A 25,501-nucleotide genomic window follows, 5' to 3' on the forward strand; every position below is an offset into this window, starting at 1 on the left:
CCAAGTCAAGAAAGTTGGCGTTGTTTGGCAAGTAATCATTTGCCTCTTTCTTTACCTTTTCATGACCTGAGCTGACTTGAAGAAGGTGCATGTGAGCAGTATACTTGTCAATTTGCATCCTCTGTCTTTTGCTTTTACCTCTTCTCTCCTCCTGACTCAACTTCAGATTGGAAGATGAGGTATGTAGGGTTTATGGCAAGGCGTATGTGAGCAATCTCAAAGAAAAACCCATAGCCTAACATCTAGAACAAATAAATCAGGTCTCCATTAGGTTTCAGTTACTTGAAAAAATAGCCCATCACTGTAGAAAAATACACAAGGAGGTTATCACTTTTACAGACCAACATCTATATTTCAACTTGCTCGAACTACTGTGCAGAGGCTTGCAAAGGGAGGAAAGTTGATTTTTTTTCTGTGATGAGTACTGAAGAACCACAAAGAATAACGGTTAAGCAAAACTGCTTTCAGATGCCCAGCTCCACACGCTGACCACTTCAACAAAAAGGAACAAAGAATAAAGAGCAGAAAAAGACAGAAAAATATATCTTTGCAAGTGATGTATGTGTCTTTCTAAAATTGCTCTTTCAAGACTTTTATCCCATACAGGCCAGACACAGACACACAGTCTTACCAGTGGTCTGTGCTTCAAGTTTGTTGAAGAGATCTCTTCAGGCTGCATCTTGGAAGAAGAGAACTGGTATTGAAGAGGGTTTTTTTCCAGTAGCATTAAATTAAGGTTTGTTTTCCTGGAAAAGCAGTTAGTGAGCGAGATGCTAATTTAAAGCCCATTGTTCCATAAGTTCACCATGCAAAACCCACACTATGAATATTTTTAATCAGTTTAGTCTTATGCACTGTTTTTTCCATATTGGTTCTTTCAACACCAAGTGCATACAGACACACTGTCCGCTAAGCACAAGTTTAAGAACCGGCTTATCTAGAACTGTATTCTTAAACAGCAACTCCTGCCACTTCAGCTTTTGGGTTGAACAACAACTTATTTTTTTGTTACATTATTTTTGTTTTGTAAGCAGATTTATGATCATRTATTTGAGAGACAAAATAAACATTTGGTGCCAGTAAAATAATAATAGTAATAATAATCAATTTAAGTAGTGTTTTCTTAAATGTTTCTGTTTGTTTTCTAGATGTAAAACTGCCAAGGTACATACAAAATTGTTTCCATCGCCCATTGTTTGCAATCTCATTGTGACATTAAGGAAATACTACAGTTAGACCCTCTCTCTGCTGTTCTGCTGATTGACAATTTCAGTATCTACACTATGACAAGAGAATGTTAATTCATTTGTCTCAGCACTTAACTGTGTATCCATCAGCATGAGCACTGGCGTTGTCAATTATTCCATTGATGCATTTCTTAGAATCCATTATAAAAAAACCCCTATTTTTATGACACCATTAGTACAGTTTCCTTCCTTAGGGAGTCTTTGTACTGAAATAATCATTGTAAGATTTTAAAAAAAAAAGTGCTTTTATCCCTTAGAGATTTATACATAAATTGTAGCATAGTCACAGAAGGAACTGCAATGATTTGTAGCATGAACTGAATGACACAGTGGGAACAAAGTCAAATATAAACAGGACATTATATTCAAGAGGCCAGGGGATTACAATTTGTCCAAAAAAAAGAAAGTTCAAGTTTTGAACCTATTTAACACCTTCCATGGAGTAGATAAAAGCAGTTAATACTACTTTTGGACTGCTACAATTGCACCAGGATTCCTTCAGGGGATTGATTGCCTGTGCACTACTGATGAGTAGCTGCTGTTCTCAGGTACCTTGTTTCACAGTTATAATCCTTCTCATTCAACACACTAAACTTCTTTGAAACAGAAAACAAGTACAATTTAGAAAAGGCTCTGGGATGCCAACCTTGATGGGCAATTCTTATTTTTCCTAGAAGTCTTGGCTCACTCCTAGTTATACATTCAAAACTTGACAAAAAGGCAGTGCTGTTTTATGTGACTTACCTTCGCTACAACACAGCCATGTTGTTCAAGAATCACACACACAGTCTTAATGATTGAAAGTACCATATTCATTTGGGGGGAGGGGGGGAAATGGGGGTACATGTCCCATGAATCGGACTCAATTTCAATTCCAAACTGAATTTTAAGAATTGATTTAGAGAATTGTCTTGATATTCTTGCTCTGTTTTAATCCATTCCATAGTTTTTTAATTAGTTGTGTGTTTCTAGCATCTAAACGATTAAGAAACAAAATAGTTATTCCTTTAATTATCCATTACAAATACAGCCCATTATGATTTGGAACAGAGCTACTGTAGGTGTAGCAGTTGTCAAAAAGCATGAAAGAACATTTAGGACATTTTAAAACTTACTTTCATGCCAGTGATATAGTCCACAGTATGCATTTGACTTAAGAGCAAGAACAACTTGTTCATTTGATTGCTGTATCTGACCTCAAAATTATCAGTATTCAGACAACAGCAGATTTAGCTAGATGTGCTTAGAAAAGAAATCACTAAACTGAAACACAGCAGAAATACTATCTTCCCCTTCCAAAGTCACAGAGAATACTTTCCACCTTCCACCAATTGTAAATTCAGCTTGAAGTTACTGGCCTAACATAGGTATTTTCCCCATTCATATTTCTGATATGAACTTGCAGCAGAAATGGTGCAAAATAGCAAAACCTGTTGGAATAGGCAGAAAGGAATTCAAACTTTAATCTGATTGTTTTAATTTCTTTTTTAGCAGGAGGAAAAAGAATAAAGTTACAAGATTCTTTTAATATTTTCACAATGTTAAACTAAAACTGAGCTCTAGGCTACATGTGTAAGTAAATCTAGAACACAAAAGGGTTAAATAAGATTTTCTTTAAAGATACAAGAACTTAAGCTTTCTTTACGTTTAACAAACTTCACAGAACAGATACTGCAAAGGAACAACCCCCTCCCCAACTTTTTTTTTTTTGTTTAAAGTGAACATTGTCCATAATTCACATGAACTTTAAGTAGTGTTCTCTCAAGAGCCGCCTTGAAACCATCTGTGCACTTGTAACCAGATTAAAGGGCATATTAAGGAGGAACAAAATAGCATCTTCAGTATTAATGCGGAAAAGTCTTGTGTATTAATCAGAATGCCCATCAAATGCTATGATAGGATTTTGGAGGAAAAAAAAGTGCGTATCACAGCAGCAGTTGAAATCCATATTTTTAAAAACGTTTTATAGCAAATGTAAATAATATCTTTGGACAGTTCCTCTCACCAGGACCATTTCCTGAAAATGCAGTACATACATTGCAGAAGATTTTGCTGCTGATTTCATAGTCTTGAATAATAATGATAAAAAAAAACAGCTTGCCTTTTAAATAGCTTGCATTTTATAATGATGGGACATTTCTGATTTTCTTCATGGTTAATTTATGCTAATACAGTCAGATGGTGAGTGTGTGTGTGTATGTGTGTGTGTGTGTATATATATATATATATATTTTTAATTAGTTGTCTCCTTGTTAAATGCTTCTAGCTGGCTACCAAAGTAACAATATAGTTTGGCCTATAAGGAATTATTTACCTGTAACAAATAGAATGGAGGATGACTCATACAAGCTTACTCCCAAACAGTAGGGTTTCCTCAAGTGACACAATACTGCACCCCTCTGATGTTTTATATCTGCCCAATATCTGAAGATGAGATTAAATCTTTCCCTCTCTCAGATTTCCTACTAGTTTACCTGATTGTTAATCCCTTACTAATGGGCTGAAAAGCTAAATTCACTCAGGACTGTGCTGGGCCATTTCTGTATAAATTGTCCTGACTTGCATAAACCCTGTGCGCAGCAGGAGACATGCCAATTATTACTTTTGCTTGTTTGTTTATAAACTGACAAGATCAGTGCGATTCAGTTCAGTTCAGCTCAGCATGACATACCGTAATACAGAACCATAGGTCTAAACAGATCCAAAACATTCCACTCCATGTAATGCTTTTCACATTCACTTGCTGTACTTGCTTTGCAATAGATGTGGGCAGAGATTTTCGTGAGAGCGTTCAGCTGCATAGAAACAGGGCTGATATAGCCCATTTGATTATCTCATTGACACTCTGGAAGTGAGGAATACAAACTCAATCTGATAAAGGGTGTTTTCCTGGTTGTTCCCCGATACTGTTACTGAATTCTGTTTGCTACAAAATGTCCTTTTTTTCCCCAATATATAAGTCTAGCTACAGAAAGTCAGTCTGTAGAATCCAGCCATGGCTACTGTGCTGTGAATTAGCCTTATTTGATCAATTATCAGATACCTGCACTTAGCAAAAGGCAAACAAGAGCCAATCAGGTTTCGGCTGGTGGGAATGGCTGCACTGGTCAGTGTATACAATGTATGTGGAGTCTGTTCACACAACTCATAGGAACTCTATGGATGCCATGTAAAAAGTACGCACCACTAACTGCTCTGGGATGAAGTTGGCTTTAAAGTGAGATCATAATTTAACTGAAAAAAAACCCAGATAGGTTCTTTATAGCAAGATAGATATAAAAATTTTTCATAAGAATCTCTGTCCCCCTTTCTTTTTGGCTTCCTGGGGAGAACCAGAAAGATGTTCCTACCCCAACAGAATCCCTGATGCTGGTGACACTGCCTAACCTCAAAAGCCACACGCGATGAAGGCACGAGTGACCAGTCAGGTCTTCTGGGCTTAAGCAGCTGCAGTTGCTGCTCTTAGTAGTGTTTCACCTCCTCAGGATTAACTAGAGGTGAAGAGGTGAAAGGCTGCACATTAAACAGTTTGTCTGAAAGCCATGTGCATAGCAAACTTTTACACCAGCTTCTATACAACTATTTGTTTTAACTCTGCAGCTGGAATGTTTCCAGCGTAAGGCTTTTAGAGTGACTCCAGCAATAACAGAAGCCTTTGGATTTTTCTTGTTTTGTTTAAATCCACTAGCCATGCTCAAAAATAATATTTCTTCATGTTTTAATTTCATACAGTGGCTAGCAGGCACCTTAGTAACCAGCCAGAAATCAATTTCAACCACCATCAATCCCTAAACTACAGTACCAGGACGGTTGGCTAAAGAAAGGAAACTGATTGGCTGTAGTCTGAAACTTGCCTAGTACAAGGTGTCTGGCTGACTTTGTCCTAAATAAGGCTAACATTAGTGAACTAAGAGAACAGCATTTGGTTGCAGAGTCTTGCACTCAGGAACATCCTTCGCCAATGCGCTGGCAAGATCTCCCTACTTTCCGATCCAGTTTCACCATTTTCATAATGGCTTCCTCACGCCCACGTCCCATGTGGTCAAACGTGCAGTCATGTTGTTCAGGCAGGCGATGTAACATACAGAACACATAACCTACCATGGAGAGGGAGAAAAAAAAGCAATTGTAAGGACTCAATTCAAATGGCAGAATCTTACCTGACTCAGAAGTGGAGTATCACTTACTGAGGCATTACTCAGGTTTCAGTAATCAATGCCAGCTTTAAGTTTTTACTTATTTTCCATATGTGGTATTAATATTTTACTGCATTTTCTTGAATACTTGGCAGCACAATATCAAAGCTCAAGTCATACTAGTAATTTTTTTTTGCCATCCTCTCATTTTACAAGGGAGGGCCAGCCTTTTCCAAAATAGCCTATATATTAGGCATGCCCAGATGGTAACATCAAAGCTAATTTTTTAAAAAAGCACTGGCCACCTTTACTGAACCCCCTTCAACTTTACGTGCATTCAGTTGTCATTGCTGAAATTCATGCTTCATACCCCAGGTTTAGCTCCTAAACAGGCATTTGAGTCAGAACGATTAAATTTAAGTGCTTTGCTTTCTCCTTACTACCAACATCCGAAGTTGGCTGTGACTGAGGGAGAGCTCACTGCTTCGCTACTATTCCAGTTTTCAGAAGCTTGTTTTTATGGACTGCTTAGACACTTTGAGCATGGGGGATGAACAGGCATTTGACGCAGGGACATGTCATGTCATGTCATCTTGCTCTCTGGCTGAAGAGATAGAGGTCATCATCTCTTTGTCTAAAGCTAGTTATGTTACTCAGTTACCTTCAGGGAACAAGTGATTCAGAAATACAGGGCAATACTTTTTTCTACAGGTGAGGAGGGCTTCTTCAGTAGCCACCTCTTTACATTGTATAAAGAAAAACAGCTTTTTGACATATTTGGCTCTGACACTTTGTAACAATAAAGAAATTGCCTCAAATTTCCTGCCTCGAAAATGTGTTATATAGTGCTATTAGGATGATATAATAAGGAAAAGAGTTGCCCAGTGTTCATGTAGTACACCATATTTGAAAAGGAGTATGATACTGCCTATGCTGCAATAGCTTTCCTCTGTGAAGGTGCAAAGAACATCACTCTGCCCCCTCCACTGAACTTTATTATTGCTGCTCCTTGAATGCTCAAGAGACTACAACCACAAAGTGATGACATTTGAGAAATAGTAAAGGATAAAAGTGAGCGTGTGTGTGTGTGTGTGTGTGTGTGTGTGTATAAAGTATTTTCAGCTCCTGAAATAGAAAACATCAATTGTAGGAGAGAACAACAGGCTACCTTTATATTACTGCAATTGTTAAGAAAACAGAGAGGTAAAAAATATCACATGAAGAATTATGTAAAAAATAATTTGAAGAAAAAAATTGATATATCCTTACTCTTCATTTCAAAGGCATCTGCTATGAACATACATGTCCCTGTATGAGTGCCTGGCTTCATAACCCAATTCTAAGAATAAGGCAAAAAAGACAAGCTTTTCTTTATTGATATATGTGATTCAAAAAAATGGATGGAATGATCCAAATTGAACTGAGATATAAAACCTCTCCCCTTGTGATCATTGCTTCCACTTCAATCTCAGTCTTGGTCGTACTACACTCAAATGTGAAAAATACCTTAAGTTGCCAAAAACATTTAAGGTCACATTGTTAAAATAAAATCCTCCTTCAGTTCACTTGAGAGCATCCATTTTCATATAGGATAAGCAGTACTGTTTATTGTATTCATTCTAGATGAAACATTGTATTTATTTTTTCTATTCTCGAATTATTTTCTGGAACAGAATTTCACTGGACTGTTCACAAAGAATGGCAAGTACATTTTCATTGTCAGTCCTGTAAATTTAGAGTCTATGGGAAAAGTATTTCCAATTTCAGGGGTTAAATGATCTAATTTTTTTATTCATACATCTATTTAAATACAAACTGCTAACTAGAACTGATAATACCTAATAAATGAAAGAATACCTAAGCACATTTTGAACATTACTCAAGATAGGTTTCTGTATAGTAGCTGTTCTTATACATGTATTATTTTTTAAATTGGCAATGGGGATCCAGATAGTATCTTCAGAAGTCTCATTTCCAAAACAGACTTCAGATCTTCAGTACCATTGTTCTCAAATTCCTAAGTCAATTTTAAGAGTGGAGCTTGTATTTTTGGAAGTTTTATTCAGAATTTAAAGAACTTGGATATCTTTATAATGTTAGCTAGTTGAGTAACTCTTTTCTGAACAGTTTTTAATTATTTTAGACTGAGTTTATTCAGTTAAGTTATTACTGCCATATTCACTCCTTGCTTCAATAGTCCGGAAATCAGAGTGGGCACTCTATGGTCTGCATGGGAGCAGGTGCCTGATCTAGTCTCAGGGCCATCAGCTTTTACAACAATTACATTATTAACTTATATACTCTGGGACTGATGGCCAATATATTTACTTCCATTTTGATCCTTAAAACTAATCCAGATTTAGAGATGAAACTTTGTCTCCTGAGAATTCTGCTTTCATGGTTATAAAGCAGAGTTAGATTAAAAAGCACTTGTCATGTATTATTGTTAAGCTCATGACAGGAAGATTTCTAATACAGGTTGCTTCTCCTAAAGGATTTTACTCCAGAAATGTTTCTTTTAGCACACTATAACTAAAAGGCAAAATAAATAACTTTCTGCTGGGGGAAGAGAATCCATCTTTCAACTAAAGTTAGTTCACCATAGTCATCAAACAAAAATAAGCAAAGGCGAGAATTCCACTCCATGCATAGAAGATTTCAGTCTAGTAAATGGAATAATACATCTCACAGCATTGCAATTGTCATTTTCTGATGTTAGAAGTAATCTACAAACCACCTACTTCTCAGGCCTCTAATGCAAGCATCTTGGAAAAATATACTGTAGTGCATCAAAACCTTTGAGCTCCTCTAAGCACCCCAGAAACTATTTTGCAATTATCAAAAATTCACTTCCATTTCATCACCAGAGCACAAATGGCTAAAACCATGAGCAGTGTACCATCTCTGCCTTACTGGTACTCTTCTAGGTGAACCTTTACATGCAAAAAACCTTTCATCCAACAGAAATCTAAGACCACACACAAGCAACTACGAAATTGCTCTTTCCCTTTCATTAATCCTGAGGAATCTGCTGGGAAAAGGGAATTTGAGAGGAAAGACAACAAAATAATCTTACATATCCAAGACCAGAGCGTACAGCAGATTTGCAGCTTACTGTGTGAAAGTGATAATAGAAAATAACTGCATCTTACTCATTGCTATACTCAAGAGCATTGACTAGATGGGAATATGGAATCCTCGATAAGCAAATATTTACACTAAAACCTACGCTTAATTCTTAACATTCTGTCTTCAAGTTCTGAAAACAGTAAACTGCTAAAAAACAGCAAAATGATACGTTAAGTATCAGAAACAATTCAACTAAATGGCATAATAATACACAACACAAAAGCCAAATTGAAATTTTGGAGGGTCCCCAATTTTGTTTAATTCCTTTTCTCTTTTTAATAACTGAATGGAAAGTAGTCACATCCTGGAACAGGACAAAAATGCCCATTAAGTGGATTACTGCGAACCATCAATAGAAAAGTACAGCACACTCATGGGACAACTCTCCTGCACGTACCTTACCAGGCAAGGAGTCTCTGACTCTTCTAATTTACAGCTGGAGAACTTCAGACTGTTCCATAAGATGTATATAATGATCTCTGTCACTCAAATAGCACCTTAGTAGAAAGAAAACTCCTTTCTCCCCTCCCCCTCAAGATTCTGGTCCCAAAAACGAGGCATTCAAAAGCTGTAAAAGGAAGACAGCTTTTTGGGGTTGTGAGCATGTTTTGAAAAGTGATAGAAGTGGAAAACAAAATTATTAAATATTTATGCAGCTTTATACATTTATAAAGTGGCTTAAAAACATCTAACAGTTCCCCTGTTTCAAAGATCTTGATGTATAGTACCTAAAAAGTAACTGCATACTGCCACAATTATACTTTAATAACTCCTGATATTCAGTATATTAATGCTTTATTTGGTAAGAACTGAGAGCATATTTGAACTCTACAATACAGCAAATATACCATATGGTTAATATGATAGATTCATCTAAAGAAAACTGAGCTCCACTTATGTAGAGATACATTTTTGCCTTTCTAAAGCTTTGAAGCCATATAACTACAAAAATTTCATTGCTGGCATGAAAGGACAAAATACCTGATTACAAAGTGCTATCAAGTTAAAGCTCACTCTTCTTAATTTTTCAAGCTAGACATATATGTTTTGATTGCATCCAGTAATTGCTCTGAAAGTCTACCCTTACGTTACACTGACTTCTGCATCTGTTAAAGCAGCTCCCCTTTATTCCTGAGTCAAAAGGTAAAAGTTCAAAACTGCCAGAATCTGCATCTCGTGCCATTTCCAAATTTTATTTAATAAACAGTTTGCATCTGTAGAGATCCCCTATACAAAGCCTCTTCAAAAGCAGCCTTAATAAATGCACAGTCTTATTCCTGTGCAGAATTGTGTGCTGTATGCTTTGGCTTCTTCACCCGTTTTGCAAGAAATGTTACCTTTCTTACTGATTTGAAATTCTAATTGACAGAGGTCCAGAGAAGACTTAAAAATATCTTGTGGCCTTAAGAGATGAAGGTGCTGCAAAAATTGTCTACCAACAGTGTATTATTTAACAAGGCATATTTGAGTGTTTATGCAGATTTCTACATAAAGTCTGTGTACCACACAAAACGCAAGAACAGATTTTAATATATCTTCAAAAGGTAAATGTATTTGTCCTTCAGAGCGTAAAGCTACACTTCTGCTTATGCATACAGACAGTGAATCTAAAGATATGCAACTTATAAGGATGAATTCTTGTGGGGTTTTTCCTACTTCTTACCAGAAGAAAATTGATGACATATAAAGTGGCCTTCCCCTTCTCCCCCTAAACCATTTCTCTCCTAAGGAATTTTCTCTTGTCCACACCCAATGTCAAATATCCCTCTCCTGACCTCCTTTTATCACCCTCACTCCCTCTTGCCTTCCTCCCCTCTGACTCCTGCTTCTCAGTAAAGCACATTAGTCTCATCTCAGAAACAAAACACTCAACCTTACATAGCSTTACAAGCTTTTCAAACTACCACTCTTCCCTTTGCATTTCTAAAATTTGCAAGCACTAAGTACTCCACCAGCAGCCTAGTATCCTTCCCTTGCGCTTCCCTAGAACTGATCTTAGCGGTGACAGCCAACATTCACAGCAGTAGAAACCAAGGGCTGAGCGTCAGCACCTTGTTCAGACAGCACAGCCCATGAATTCCTGCCTTCCCACCTTGCTCTCATGTGAAGACTGAAGGACATGAGAGTTAACAAGGATCTCTGCAGTGGCTCACACGTAGGGCTCTAAGTATTCTTCTGGAGGAGTGGCTGGAGCCATAAATATAAGCGAATGTGTCCAAGCCCACAGACAGGATTCATTTGCTAGAAACCCAGTCCAAATGGATCATCTAAGCTTGCATTCTCTCCTCTACATTGAGCCACTGAGGACTCATAAGGCAACACAGACTGAAATTATACCTATAATGTTTATGCATCTCCCCAACCCTTCCAACTGGAATGATGACTTATTTTGCTTTAAATGACACTAACAATAAAGCTATTTAAAAAGTGTGGGAGAGAAATCTTTTTTTTTTCTTTTTTTTCCAAGACATGGCATAGGTAAGAGTAGAACAACTAGATACTGAGAAAAAAAGTCAAGATCCTAGAGATTTGCGCAAAGAGTGCCTGAGAAACTCTTGCTCTCTGAATTCCACTGTAGTCCAGCTTGTTGTGCTAGTACTTTGCAGGCTGTTCTAAAAGAGCATCCAGCAACAACAGGAAACAAAATTGTGTTATAGTCCAGGCTGGCAAAGCTTCCAATGCAGTTTGTGCGCACTGTATAATAATATTCTAGTCTGCTGATATCTTTTATTGTCCTTGTGGACAGCTACATCCTTGCATATACTATAGTCGTCTCTTTTCTCTCTTCTGTGGGGAAATGCTCTGCATTTGCAATGTCAGCTTTCATCACATAACTCAAGGAACATTCAGTTTTAGTGTCATTTTATACAAAACCAAACCAAACCAACTCCCAACAAGCTAAACCACAGGCTTCTGGAAATAAGTGAGCTGAATTATTCTCCTGTTTCCCCCAACTTGGAAAAATGTCATGGACTTTGATTAAGTGCTAAGTAGTTTAGAATAACTTGGCTAGGAATCTTGTCATTCCTTCCCAAGTGAGAAGGGGAGTAAGTCACATTATGGTGAAACTTTTTAACCAAATAGATGCATTTATTAAAACTCTCAAAAAAGAAGCTTGAGGTAGTCCTTTCTATCATTTCCACTTCAAGAGCTGATGGAGAATGTTAACCCCTTAGTGCTCAATGACAGACATCTCCAAATACTAATGCAAAGTATCTTAAATTGCCCTCTCAAGGCATTTCAGTTCACATTCCTTCACAAAAAGCACACCTGCAAAAGATCCAGAAAACACAGAGCCAAAAAGTATACACAATTTTTCTGATGAACTTGCTTTTCTAACCATCTCCTATGGTCACTGCAACTTGCTTTTCAGCATTTTCTTGTATAGATGGTATGAACTTATGACTACCAAAATGATCATGACTTAAKCAAAAACAGGAAAAGAAAAGAGGTGGTATAAGCTGCCTTAGAATGTTTCTTTCCACCTGCCAGTCTGGCTTTAGGACTGGAACAGCGCTATACTGCAGTCAGGTCAGTCATAATCTCAAGTTTCATGCATCAAGCACACTGCTCCATGACATCTATGATGCAACATTAAAGATTATGTGTGAGACTCAGGATGCTTAGGAGATGCTTCAGATTCATTTTGTATTTCTAATACTGGAATAAAAATACACTGAGCTTATGCTTAGGAGAAAAGAGGGGAACGGAAAGATTTTGTTCTTGCTTGCTTCATTTTGCTGTCTACCACAAATAGGATAAACCAACATGTACAAGCATACATAAAAGACAAAAAAGCCATTAGTGGCAGAAACTGCTGCTGTCATCTTAATCCTACAACAGCCACTGGACAGGTTGGTTAAAGATTCTGCAAGAATTCTTTAGACTCCAAGGCAAAAACTTTGCATTTCCAAGTTCAGTCACATGTAACCTGTATTTCAAAGTGTCTTCTATTTTCTTGAAGATTGTAAGCCTAGGAAGCAGCTTTAGAGAGCATGCAAGAGAGACAGATTTGCACTGCAGAGATTCTGCAAACTACTTTTTATCCCAATTTGTGCTAATTTCAAGTTCACTTTCCTATTTATCTTACTACTTTACTTCCACAGAAAGCTGCCAAACTATTTTTTCCTACATTAAATGTGACACAGATTTTGAACAGAAATATATCACTTGAGGACAGAGACATGCTGTTTTTTTTAGGTTTTTTTTTTTTTGGATTAACAATTCTTAAAGACGTTCTTTTTAAGATTCCATTCTACTCCTTGACTTTAGAACTAAGAAGAGGATCTCAAATAGACAGTCTCCTCCTGCTTTTTTGAAGACAGTGTATTTAGAGGGGAAAAAAATTAAGATACAGTGCTCTCCTACATTCCAATGCTGTTTTTGCACTAGTAGACACCAGCTCCACAGAACTAGGAAGCATCTTCAGAAACAGCACTGAGGTTTTCAGAAAATGATTTCTGAATTTCAAAGAATCCTCAACTAATGAACTAAAGCGATAAATTAAGTGTACCTGCTTTGTAATAGTAAACTGCAATTAATAGATTTTGCTGTAAGTCAAGGCTTATTAAATACTGAAGATCTTAGTCAGGATCATATCTCCATTCCACTACATACCAGGTTGTGGTGGCTAAACTTTTTGTTTTAGACCAGTTACATTTCTCTTGCTGCACAGAGCACATGCACCTAACAGGAATTATGTCAACATCACAACAGCTTCACCCCTCTATGGCTCTGTGAAAATTAAAGCCAACATCTACCAGAGCCAGACTAACTGAGAATACACCCTGGGCATCTTATATCACTGGGAATAATCACATACCTAGCACACAGCACTCATATTTCTGAACTGCTTTATATCTCAATAGTCACTGACCTATACATTTCATCTTTAGGCCCTCCTCTAACCTTATTCTCTATCCTCATTTTTTTTGCCCAAAGTCAACCTCTATTGTAATCCACAGCGGTCAGGCACAAGCAGTAGCTATGACCCCACTAGGTGGTTTACCAGCTAGCACAAATGGCAGGTTACTACAGCTGTAAAACATCTGTAAGAATTGGGAATACAGAATCTCAGCTCATCTGATGATGATAGATACAGCTGGATAAAATTACGCATTTTGTTACACATTTTTTCGATATAACAAAAAGAAACATTTTTCTCCAAGTGATTTAGCAACTGTTGAATCATATAGGCTAAAAACTGCTTAAAATTTATTTTAAAATTCTCTTGTTAAATTAAAAGCATCGACATTTTGCTCTCAACAGCTCCCAGCATCAACAGCAGTACCAGGCAATTAATCAACACCAGTACACATTTAACTTAATGGAGGGGAGAAGCTATGTTCAAAATTAAAAGGTCAGACCTTATGTATGCGAAAAAAGTTTGCCTCTTTGAGTAATCATGTGATCTTGCACTGATACATTCAGGACAACTCAGCATCATCCCTGTACTGGTAAAAGGAATAGTCACTGCTGTGTTTACAGGCCCAGACCATGTTGAAACAACACTGTGCACCTCCTACCTCATTCCTAACTTCACAGAGTTATATCCTGTAGGATGTGGGAGAATCAATCCAAAGAAAGGGATAGTGGTTGGGGAATGTGCAGTACAAAGGCAGAATTGTGCAAAAAAAGATATCTTTGTTTTCAAGAGTAGACACTTAATAAAGTTGGGGTAAACCTTAAAAACAGGTAACCCTATTGCAAATGGTAGTACTCTTATAAACTAATATTTTTTCATGGGCTGTACCAGCATATAGAGAAGTATCTATTATATATCCAGAACACAGATTTGAGAGTACTCTGAAGTCTTTACAACTCTCTCTTGAGGAAGGGCAGGTGGATGATACAGCTATGCTAGTATCAATACAAGGCCTTATGCGTACAGTGTTTGACACTTTCAAAAGAGCTAGATTTAGTATTAGTACTTCGAAAAGTCTCTGTACACCACCAAGTCAACCAGAGCTAATACAGTCCTCCCAGAAGCTAAGGATTTAATTAAAAGCCAAAGTGTATCCAGTAATTTAATTAGAACAGCAAGCAACACTAGAGTGATTTAATAATGTGTGAGTATATTTTTTCTTTTCAGCCGAATGAAAATGCACATAAGATAATGCTACTAATAAAGAACTAGAATAAATAATGACAAGTTTCTATACTAAGGTATTGCATATGTTGCATTAATTCCAACATGTTGTCCTGGATCCTTCATGTATTTTGACTGCAAATCTTCACATTCCGAACATGATTCCAGTGCTTTAACTTTCAGTACACTTGTTCAAGTATATTATTTATGTCTTGGGTTTAAATAGCTTTCCAGAGGTTGCACTGTATTGATCCACAATCTGACAACAGCCAGACCTGCTGGACAAATCACTGGAGAGAAGCAGCTCTATTTCGTTTAAACCTAAATTAAATCTATTTTATGTTTTTATCCCCTACTTACACCCCATATCTCCCAGTGTCTCTTAGATTACACCTTCTGCTACATTAAAAACCTTCTATTCCTGTACCCTCTTGCAATCTATATTGAGAGTAAATCTTCTTCTAACCAGAGGGGAAATAGAGCTCCATTCAGAAGACCTATTTATACCATAAAGGAAACCAAGGGCTTAGAGTGATGCACGCTTCTACCCTTATTTTTTGGGGGGTGTGGGGGTGAGCTTTATACAAAACACACTGTTCCTGCTTATTCAGAATATGGCAGAACCCCCTGTCCCCCCACTTATTCACATATTTGGACAATTCTTCAGCAAGTCAGGAACATTTTTACTTTTAGTTCAACACCTTCAAAGGTGAACATTTTCATTCCTCCAAGGCCAGGAATATTTAATATCAAAGGACCTGACACAGACTTTTATTGTTCTTTTTACTCTTGAGAAAACTGATATGCAAAATCTTTACATCATTTCCTTAGAAGTCTCACAACAACCTCACTGAAAACTCTAGCAGAGAACCAGAGAGTCTCAAGTCCCAGTACCTTTGCACAGTATCTGCAAAAAAACCTTTACACTTTCTTACACATCAGAAATGAAATTTAAGTGGTATTTTCCCTTAGGTAATATTTTTTTTTTAGTTTGTAGGGACAAAAATGCGCTAGTTCCTGGAAAGAATCCTATTTTTCAAGGCAAATTTTGACAACTGCTTCCGCTCCCTCTTTTCTCCTCCTAGTTATAATGCAGGAACTGGTGGGATGCTTTTGCCCCACTGCTTTCTATGAAGAATTCAGAATTTCACCAATAAAAACCCACCGGGCATCATTCCTCTCTACCTAAGCCTTACTTCATGGTCAGTTAAATTAACTGGTAATGTTGCTCCAGAATTTGTCAAATGATTACAGTATATTCTTGGGCCTGCTGTATTTACTTTAAATATCAATCACATCAGTAAAATCAGTACTTAAACATGCACTTATCGTTAGCATACAGAAAGAGCACATTTGATCCACTTTGCAGAAGACGCTTTCTGGGCAGTATTTGTTCTTTTGAGAACAGGCTGCTGCAGGCTTCTGTGCAGCTAACAGGTTTCTCAGTGCCCGGCCCTGGCAAAGCTGTAACATGTGCCTGTGAGACTCTGGATAACTGAAACACTGTAAAGAAGGAATTTTGATTAGAAAAGGTAGGTTAGAGTGCTTTAACCTTCAAAAATGCTTCCTTTAACATCTGTCAGGTAGGTGGCTATTCATCTTTCTGATAAAAAAAATGACTCGACTGAGTGAATTACTTGCCTAAAGCTATGGAAGGAGACAGAATTAGAAATAAAGTAGTCTCAGCTAGATTTCTGGGTTCAAGTCCGCTAGGCCATGCATCTCTTGTATATAAAAGACAATTAAAATGCATCATCTTTTACTTTATGCATATACTTTTTTTTTTTTTTTTGGTAGCCACAGTACAGGCACCGACAGAAGAAGAGACTTAATGCCACATCAACAAAATACTTATTTTTTCTTTTTTGTATTGTAGTATCCACACAAAAACTGCCTAAGGGTTACATACTGAAGGACTTACTATATCAGCAATGTTAAAAAAACAAAAACAAAACAAAAAAAACCCCTTTCTTATTTTTTTTAAAGGAGCATGCTGTTTTATTTAAAAAGGACATAAGAGATCAACTGACTCATTTCAATTACATTTACTGATTGGGGCTATAGGAAAATAACTAGCAGGCACAGTATGCATTCCTGAATCAAAGGAGTGGCCTGTTGCAGAGCTTTGGGTAGTATGGTGGAAGAGACCAAAATCAGTACATGCTGTAATAAAATCCCTATTGGTTGAACATGTTGGGGGAATATGCTAGGACCTCTTCAAACTGTATATATTTTATGAATCCTAATTATAAGCAGACCATGAACTTCATTTGCACTTCTAAAGCTATGGTCAGCTTTTACTGAAGCCTAGACACTAAAGCCTTTTGTTGAGTCCTATCCTTGGAACCCGTGATACACCAGTTAGTAAATTGGTTTTAACTGTTCAATTTCTAGTCAATTTTCAAAATACAAAGTACTTGGAGAGACCAAGGTTAGTTAACAGTTCTTATTCCCTGTGATTTCGATTACAGTCTTGGGAAGACGCCTTTCTGAAAAAAACAAAACAAAACCAACACAAAACTCCCCCTGAGTCTGAATTTAAATTCCAAGAGGTTTTTCTATTTTTAAAAAATTTTCTTTTAAAATTACTTGTAGCAACGTAAGCTAAACTGCTAGGCATTAATGGAATGGCTGCAGCAAAAGTACTATACTGGGAGCAGCTATCTCAGGTGAACAGGCGAGAGAAGACAGCTGAAAATGATACATATTAAGCCATGGCAGCAAGACTTGCTAGAGCTCACTTGTCAGAATTACTCTAAATTACAGTATTTAACCAGTTATTAATAAGATCTATTTTTCTGTTAACACTTCTTATTGAACTGGGTGACTCCTGACCTCCAGAAGCAGTGTGCATATTTAATTTTAATCATTGGAAGTACATCTGTTACACCAATACATAATTATATGTCCTGGAGCCATTTTTGCTTGTACCAGATAAACCTTATCCATCTAGAAAGTGATTTTACCACTACCATTACAAATGCAACTGTGATTGAATATTTTAATGAGGTTTAAGAGAAGCATTATGTTTAATACGTGTTGAACTATTTTGTACAATGATCAAGAAGTTGTCATAGCATTCTTGTTTGCTTACCTATACAACTTTGTTTCTTTCTTCCAGTCCTTTTGAAGAGAATTTCTAAATTAACTCAGTAAATCAAATCCTTCCACATTTATTCTGGCACAAGCCAAACAAGTGCCTCATCCCCTTGTTTATGAACAAGCAGCTCAGTTACACAAGTTAAGAATCTGCAGCTGTTTTTCTCCCACCTGTTTCATTACTGGATCACACTGAGACTTGCTTCCACAGTACCTGCAAAAAAAGGCACAGGCTCTCCTGTGTGGACATATTTTGTTTCTGAGGGCTAACAGAAATGCTCAGTGCATGCATATGGGTATGTCTGGTCTTTTCTTCCTCTGACCCCTTGGCTTACCAGAAGAGCAAACAGATGTGAAGCAAAACACCTTAAAATAATCCCAAGGAAAGAATTTTGCCAGGCTATTACAGATTTATATAAAACTAAATTCAATGTAGGACTACGGAAAAATAACTTAACATACTATGTCTATTAACATACCAGAACTCTCTTTTTTATACGTAATTTTTTTTTTAATCATCATCATTAAACAGCAAGCAAGCTTTTGAGGTAGTTTAGAAAGCATGTTTGCCAAATATTTTTGAAAACAAATCAAGGTAGGATCACTGTTTAGATACAAAAGGAGGTGGTACACTGATATCTGTGTAGAAATTAAAATGAAAATCTGATATGCATTTTTTTGGACATTTATTTTTTAGAAAGGTATTTTAAGCAAGTCTTTTTCTTTTTTTTTTCTTCTCCCCTCTTTTTTTTTTTATATTAATCTACCAGAGTACCTCTGCTTCTGTCAATGACTCCTTTCATCTATTTAATACACATTTAAAATTTTCTGCTCTATTGCCTGTTTTTTCTGTTTTCTAATTTAGTTAAACATCTGTTGACACATACTGAAGTGCTCAGTCTGTTGCTTTACCTCCCTCTTTTGTACTCTTTTACAGTCCAGCTTCCACAGTTCAGCTCCTTCACCTCTTTCTTTCATTTTTCTGTATGAATGAATTTGTTATTCTGGTCAGCCATACTATGCAATATGCACACCTTGTACTGCTATGGCCTCTATTTTCCTTTCTTCCTGTCTTCTCCTTTAATCTAAGCAAAGAATGCACAGACTCTTCAGTACTCATCAGCATTAGCTGTATGGGAAACAAACCACACGGTAGTCAGGTTCAAAGTGAATTATAAACTATTCAAGCATCTCTTGATTTTCTCTCTTGCTAAGCCATAGCTGTGCCAAGCCCCTTGCTATTAAACACGTTAGAACTAAAACCATTTTAGCGAGGCAGTTTTGTCCACTTTGATCACACCTTGATGAGGCTTTTCACCAACTTTTAATAAAAATTTAACATGGAAYGTCTCCAATTTTCATTGGAGTCACATTCCGCACCATCTCTCACAGGCCCAGCATGTTGCTTGCTGACAGAGACTACAGTTTGGATCCTCTTTCTACAGACGTGCTTTTATAGATGTCATCAAGATCTCAACCACATGAGTAGTGGACAGTGATTTCCCATGTGGATCAACAAGCTGTTCTTTTTGAGAAACATTCAGGGTCCAAACTACATTGTTTGGCCTATGTAGTTCATAACTAATTAGCAAGGGAAGTTGTACTTGACCGTTATAAAGGAGCAGTCTGTGGTGTGCTACAACAATGTGCTCTTACCCTCATCCTATTCCACACGCTTAGTACAGAGGAGCAAAACATTGGCTACCTGGTAGCGTTGTACTCTAGTTTCCTGACTCAAAGTCTTACCACTCTTCAGGCCACTTGTAAATATGCATCCCCTCAATCAAGAAGCAGCCAAATGTCATAATTTGTCAACATCTCACGAACACAGTTGTACTTCAACATCAAAACACATTTTGCATTCAGCCTTGTTTGAGGCTGGTAGTTATTGCAGAGTCTCTATCAAGAATAGCAAAGAGTACATAACTGTTCAAGTCTGTTTATATTCTGGAAAGTTATAACCTTGTTATGACACAATCTGGGCCAATAAAATTCCAAGCAAATCTTTTCTGTCCACACAGGCAAGAAATACCACTAACAATTCTTCTAGGAGACTGCCTCACAACTGCACTTAGCCACAGTTATATTTAATAGTCAGACCTTACTGGAAGGTTTTGAACATCCTCCCTTCTCATTAAGCACCTGCTCCAGACAGACAATACAAAAAACCCTAGAGATTCCCATCTGAGAAGCGCACAAACATAAGCAAAGCATCTCTAAGGCACTGCTACCGGAAGCAAAAGATATGCTTAGCCCCCAGGGCCCATTATCTCGGCCACTCCATTGATTGCTAAGAGGATATGACAAATCAATCCTGGGTAGGTGGAAGCTGTGCTACAGGCGTGTCCCCATTAGGATGTGGCCTACAGACAGCAATTTTTTCTACACAAAGCCACTGAAGAGCTGACACGCTGCACTGATTTTTTTCCTCTAATTGATAACTAGGACTGGGTCTGACATGACAGATGTGAAATTCCATTACTGATGTCCTAGAACATCCTTGTATGTCTCATGTAAAAGATTTCAATACAAGAGGTTCATACTTTGCATACCACTTCCAGGAATTAATATATTTCCAACACTGTTAAAGACCACTACAGACTTATGTCATGGCTTTACAAATGAAGTGATATCAGAATTATTTTTTTGCTGTAAAATACTAAGCTTCTGCCATAAAATTAAGCAATGCTTTCTATGCAAATAATTTCTATGGCTTAGAAATTTACAGCTCAGTATCTTTAAAAAATGTGTAGAACTTCCTTTAAGAATGATGTACATCCATGTCAAATAATTAAGGCCCATAAACTGATATTACAAATTTCAAATAATCAACCTGCCTTTCCTAACAAACATTTCCAGAAATCTCTGAATTATATTGCTACTTTTACTGACAAATTCCCTGTCTCTAGTTTTAAAGCAAGTTTGTGGTAGCCACCTGCTTATCACATTACTGACCTGACAATTTTCAGATCAAGGATGAACTAAGTGCTTGACTCCCTCATGATATAATTGCTTACTAAATCTAGTATTAAATAAATATATTATTTCAATGTAATCATTATCCATCATAAGACACTAAACTATTGAAAGGTCCACCCGGAATTAGAGAATGTAGCTGTCTGAAACCATGCCTAGTGTAATTGGCATCTGAAAATGTTTCATAGGAAGCGGGGATTGTTCCAGCACTGTTGATTTAAAGGTTATCCAGTCAGAGAGGCACCAAATGGAAATGTGTTTTAAAATTTCTCTTCCTCACCGAGGCTTGCAAAGTGCATCAGCAATTAAGTATTCCTATCACTTCTCCCAGCACAATGTGTGAAAAGGCTCAGAACTTATCTTACAAATTGCTCTTTTGAAGATCAAAGGGAAGCTGAATTTGTCGGTGTGTGCTCCAGATGAGATTGCAATTTAATGGATTTTCCAGAGAAGGCTCGGCAGCACGCTCATTTGACAGCCCCAGGGCACAGGATTCAGGGGAGCTCTGCGACTCTTCCCCTCTGAGTTCCTTCCTTGCCCTTAATTGGCACCTCATTAGAAATTAATGAAAATGACATCCTCTGTTCTTCCTGCTCTAGGCACAGAACGCTACAAAAAGGCCCATCACAATTCATAACACATTCAATTTATATAGCAATGGCTCTTAAGCACTATTTATGAGATGTGAATTTCTTGTCAGCAGTTAATAACTTGTACAGAGTGGAAGCAGAATGAAAAAAGATCTTGAGAGTGTCTATGTATGTGTGTATAAAAATAAACAAATCTTTCTGCAGCTGAAAAACGTGTTAGAGTTTAAAGAACCCTTACTGGAAGTCCCTTCTCAGTAGTAAATTTTCTTCGCCCCAAAGCCCTACAGCACTAGATAATCTGTCTAAGTTTCCCACGAGTGTCAAGGGACCAGTGCCACAGCAGCACCTCCCCTGGACAGCTCTTACCAGAGGCAGCAGAACCAACACAGCACTTTCCCAAAGACATCAGGGCTCTTGTTCTCGGTGAAAAGAGTAAGACACCCCCCCCCCCACACACACACACTTTTTAAAATGTTGTGCCCTGTGGAACAAGATACAAGGAAATACAGAATCTGGACATATACCTTATTCATACCTGGAATAACTGTATAACAAGCGTAAGAAGCCCTAGATACCAGTTTCAGTTCATGCTGGGAGCGCAAGGCCATAGAATGCAAACTAATACATTAACTGGCTTTTACAAGCCTATGAAAATGACCATTAACTACTGGTATTCATTGTTCTAAATACTAGCATCTCAAAACAGTATTATTTTGAGAGATTGTCTTCCTGAGTACCACATACAGAATGATAAAGAATATGTGGATTTAACAAATGTGTGATGAGTTGTTCAGGTATTTTCATAGTAGCCAAGCTACTAGCATATGCTGCTAGACAGTTTTTTGATGTCTGAAAAAGCTGGGAGTAATACAGTGTTCACCTCAGTGCGGGCTCAGAAAGGGCACTGGATACCAAGCTCATTCGAATGCTTACTGCATGCCTGATAATAAGAGGAGGTACTGCACTGGATAAGCCTGCTGGAGGCTGAATACCCAAATTTACAAACTGGAACTAATTAAATATTGCAAATCCTACCTCTAACATGAATTTAAGATCACTCTTCCCTTCTCATCTTGGTGGAGGTGACGTAGATGCCAAAGAAAAAGCAAAGAAAAATCTGGGGTTCATTATTTAATCACATTCTAATAAGGAACAATGTTCATATTGAAAAATTTTCTTTCAAAAGAATTGGCAATCAAAATATAGATGCCAAATTCAGAGCAAAGGACACACACATTTAATTGCAGTAAGCAGCAAATGACTTTGTGAGACAAAGAAAGCAGGCTTTTTTTTTTTTTTTTTATAAAGAAAGATTAAGCTGCTTTTAGAGAGTGTACCCCTCATGTCAGTCATGAATATTGCAATTCTGGAGTGGGGGCCAACAATTCTGTTAATAAACTTGCTTTCTTTTGGAGGACCTAATTTTTACATCAATTACAAAACCTAGATATTGTTTATTTTTTTGTGGTACTGGAGTTTTGTGGTGAATTGTGTTTTAAAGGCTGCTAATCTGATAACCAAAATTCTTCCTTTCTTTCAGGCTTTTTTTTTAATGTATACTTTACAAGTGTAATGATGAAAGACACACCCAGGAAAGCATGAAAAAAAAAATACTGTGGGAATGGATTTGCTAAAGGAAAGAAGCGTCCTCTTGGACTGATAGCTGACTTTCCAGTGAACCACAAGTCGTAGCTTGGGATGACTCTTTAGTAGATGCATCTCAACTTTCTTAATTTGAATGGACAAAAGCAACATGCACAAGCTTATCTGGAAATAAAATCAAAGTGAAAAATTATTTGGTATGAATTAACGGAGTTTCTTGCATATTCAACATGGAGAAAGGATTCACCTCAAAATAACCTTCCATTCAGCCCATTTTAATTCCCCGATCATGATGATGAATAGAAGATTTGGATGTAATTTGTTGGCTGTTAGGTACACAGGTGACGCATCCCAGTTACAATGGAATAATATACATAGGTACATCTACTTTAAAACAGTGTCCAATGTGTACAGATTTTCTCTTCCACTGACTGTCTCACTAAAAATCTCACTAAGAGAGTCTCCAGGACACATCAGAGAAGCAGATGATTTCCAGTACTTTTAAGGCTGGGACAGGAAAACGTGTATTAGCAAACAGTGCAGTAATTCTTCTGTGGAGTCTTATAAAGTTAATGTGGATTTTATCACCAGTGTTTCAGACAGGGCTTTGCGACATCATCCTATTTATGCGATTAAGCCTTTTTCCTTGTATCCATGCAAACAACATATTTCTCCTTCTGAATATTGTGTCTGCCTTTTATCAAGTACTGTTGTCAAAATTTCCTTTAATGTTTAAAACTGAACTTCTTCCACATTTTCCCTTTGCTTCAGTTAAGGATTAAGATGCCAAGAATTCAATATAATAGTTGTTCGAAGTCCAGATTCAACAGCATTCCACCTTAACCATTACTTTATAAGAATCTGCATGTTTATTTTATACCAGTTGATATGTCATATTTAAAATTCTTCTAGTTAAAAATACATCACCTGTGTTTTTGTTTATTACAAAAAGATAACCTGATCAGAATCAGATTTAGAAAGCATTTTAAACAAATGAGAATTTTTAACATATTTATTCTGTCCCATTCTTTCCCCAACCTCCCCCAGTGCTTTTGATCTGGCTTGTCAGTCATGACCTAAAGGAACCTAATTTCTCAGATAGACAGGCAAAGTTAGCGAGAATGTTTTTTTAAGGCATCTTCTGTAAAAATGACAAAAGCTACATGCTGATGAGTAATAGTAAAGCAATTCAGATGATGTAAATCTGAGATGACCTATGTTGCTCAGTGGTAGGGTTCTGTTTGCTTACTTTTTATAATAATATTAATAAGTACTGTAGGGTATGCTTAGTTTCACATCACACAAGAGTATTTTATTACAAATAACACATACATATTGAATATTGTATTAATGAAACATTATAGCTGCATGGATAAACCAAAGATCTACACCCTTTTTGGCCATGTTGTAAACATGGGAATAGACTCCAGCCTCCCACTTCTCTCATTAAACGTGTAGAATAAAAATGTTTATTATAAATCCTTTAAGCTATATAGAATGTAATAGGTAATGCACAAATGCAAATTTTCATTCCCTCACTTATTTCTGAGGAAGAGAGTATATTTTGCTTCAACTTCATGTTTTATTAACACATTTTATGAACTTTAAATCTAACAGAACATTTCCATAATGTTGCATATATCCAGTGGAAACAATTTAAGGAATAATTTCTACAGCATTTGTATTGGAAAAATGTTGAGTTATGTAACTACTTCAAGGAAACCTGAGAGGAACCAACTAGCTGTATTTGTTATCCAGCTGAGGAAAAAAAGGCATTTCTTATTTTATAAATTTTAAAAACATTACTAATTAATGGAATGAGTTTTTAAAAGTTACTTTTAACTTCATTGTTCTTACATTGCAATTTTATTGTCCTATTTTGGCATTTAATCTTTTTATTTAAAGTAAAAAAATCCTTACTTCATCGAGAGCTACAGAATGAAGAAGGAAGGAGATGTGCTTTTTTGTAAACTGCAGTTGCTATTGTCTGAATAGAAAATTTGTTTGCCAACATAGGAATATGAAGCTAATAATCAACATGTTTTTACCATGTTTGCTAACATTAAGAAGAAATCATTTAAAAGATAGCTCAGACTTAGCAGAGTGCAGAAAAGATTAATGACATAATATAATCAAGTCATTTTTCTCTCCTGTTCTCCCCAAACTTCTAATACTCTTGCTCCCAATATTAGGGAGGATTTTTCTATCTAGTTCAGTAAGATACCTGTAAGCATCCTCATTCATCTGGTATGTGACAAAAGCAGTCCAGGAGCAGGAACACCTACCTCTACCATTTTGGTAAAAATCTTACTTGATATTCCAAAGTATCCAGACACATGATTTCCATAACAAGACTTGCAATATTATAGCTTTTGATTTCATAACTTTTGGTGGCTTGATGGTTGATATACGTTAGATCTACGGCAATGCTCCAGCATTTGAAACTAAGCCTGTCTCATGACCAAAGAGCACACGACCAACAGTACTGTCTGGTGGTTGAAGTAAGAAAGACAGGGAAGAAAAGAACAAAGGATAACATGAAATCTTTGTGGCTTTCTATCACTTCTCTTTACTTGACATTACATATTCAATATAGAATCCCTTAACTACATGTTCATAACTAGTTTAGCCAGT

General features: G+C 36.8%; 1 protein-coding gene across 1 annotated transcript in view; it reads right to left on the bottom strand.

Annotated features, from left to right (window-relative positions):
* Nucleotides 1-2,686: 2,686 nt before the first annotated feature.
* Nucleotides 2,687-25,501, bottom strand: part of ZFAND3 (zinc finger AN1-type containing 3) — a 50,107-nt gene continuing 27,292 nt past the window's right edge. Inside the window, exon 4 of the mRNA XM_026059834.1 lies at nucleotides 2,687-5,344. Coding sequence (XP_025915619.1) covers nucleotides 5,190-5,344 — 155 coding nt within the window. The 3' untranslated portion in view covers nucleotides 2,687-5,189. The remainder of the gene's footprint in view (nucleotides 5,345-25,501) is intronic.

Source organism: Apteryx rowi, unplaced genomic scaffold, assembly GCF_003343035.1.
Source record: "Apteryx rowi isolate R43461 unplaced genomic scaffold, aptRow1 scaffold_160, whole genome shotgun sequence".
NCBI classification, from domain to species: Eukaryota; Metazoa; Chordata; class Aves; order Apterygiformes; family Apterygidae; genus Apteryx; species Apteryx rowi.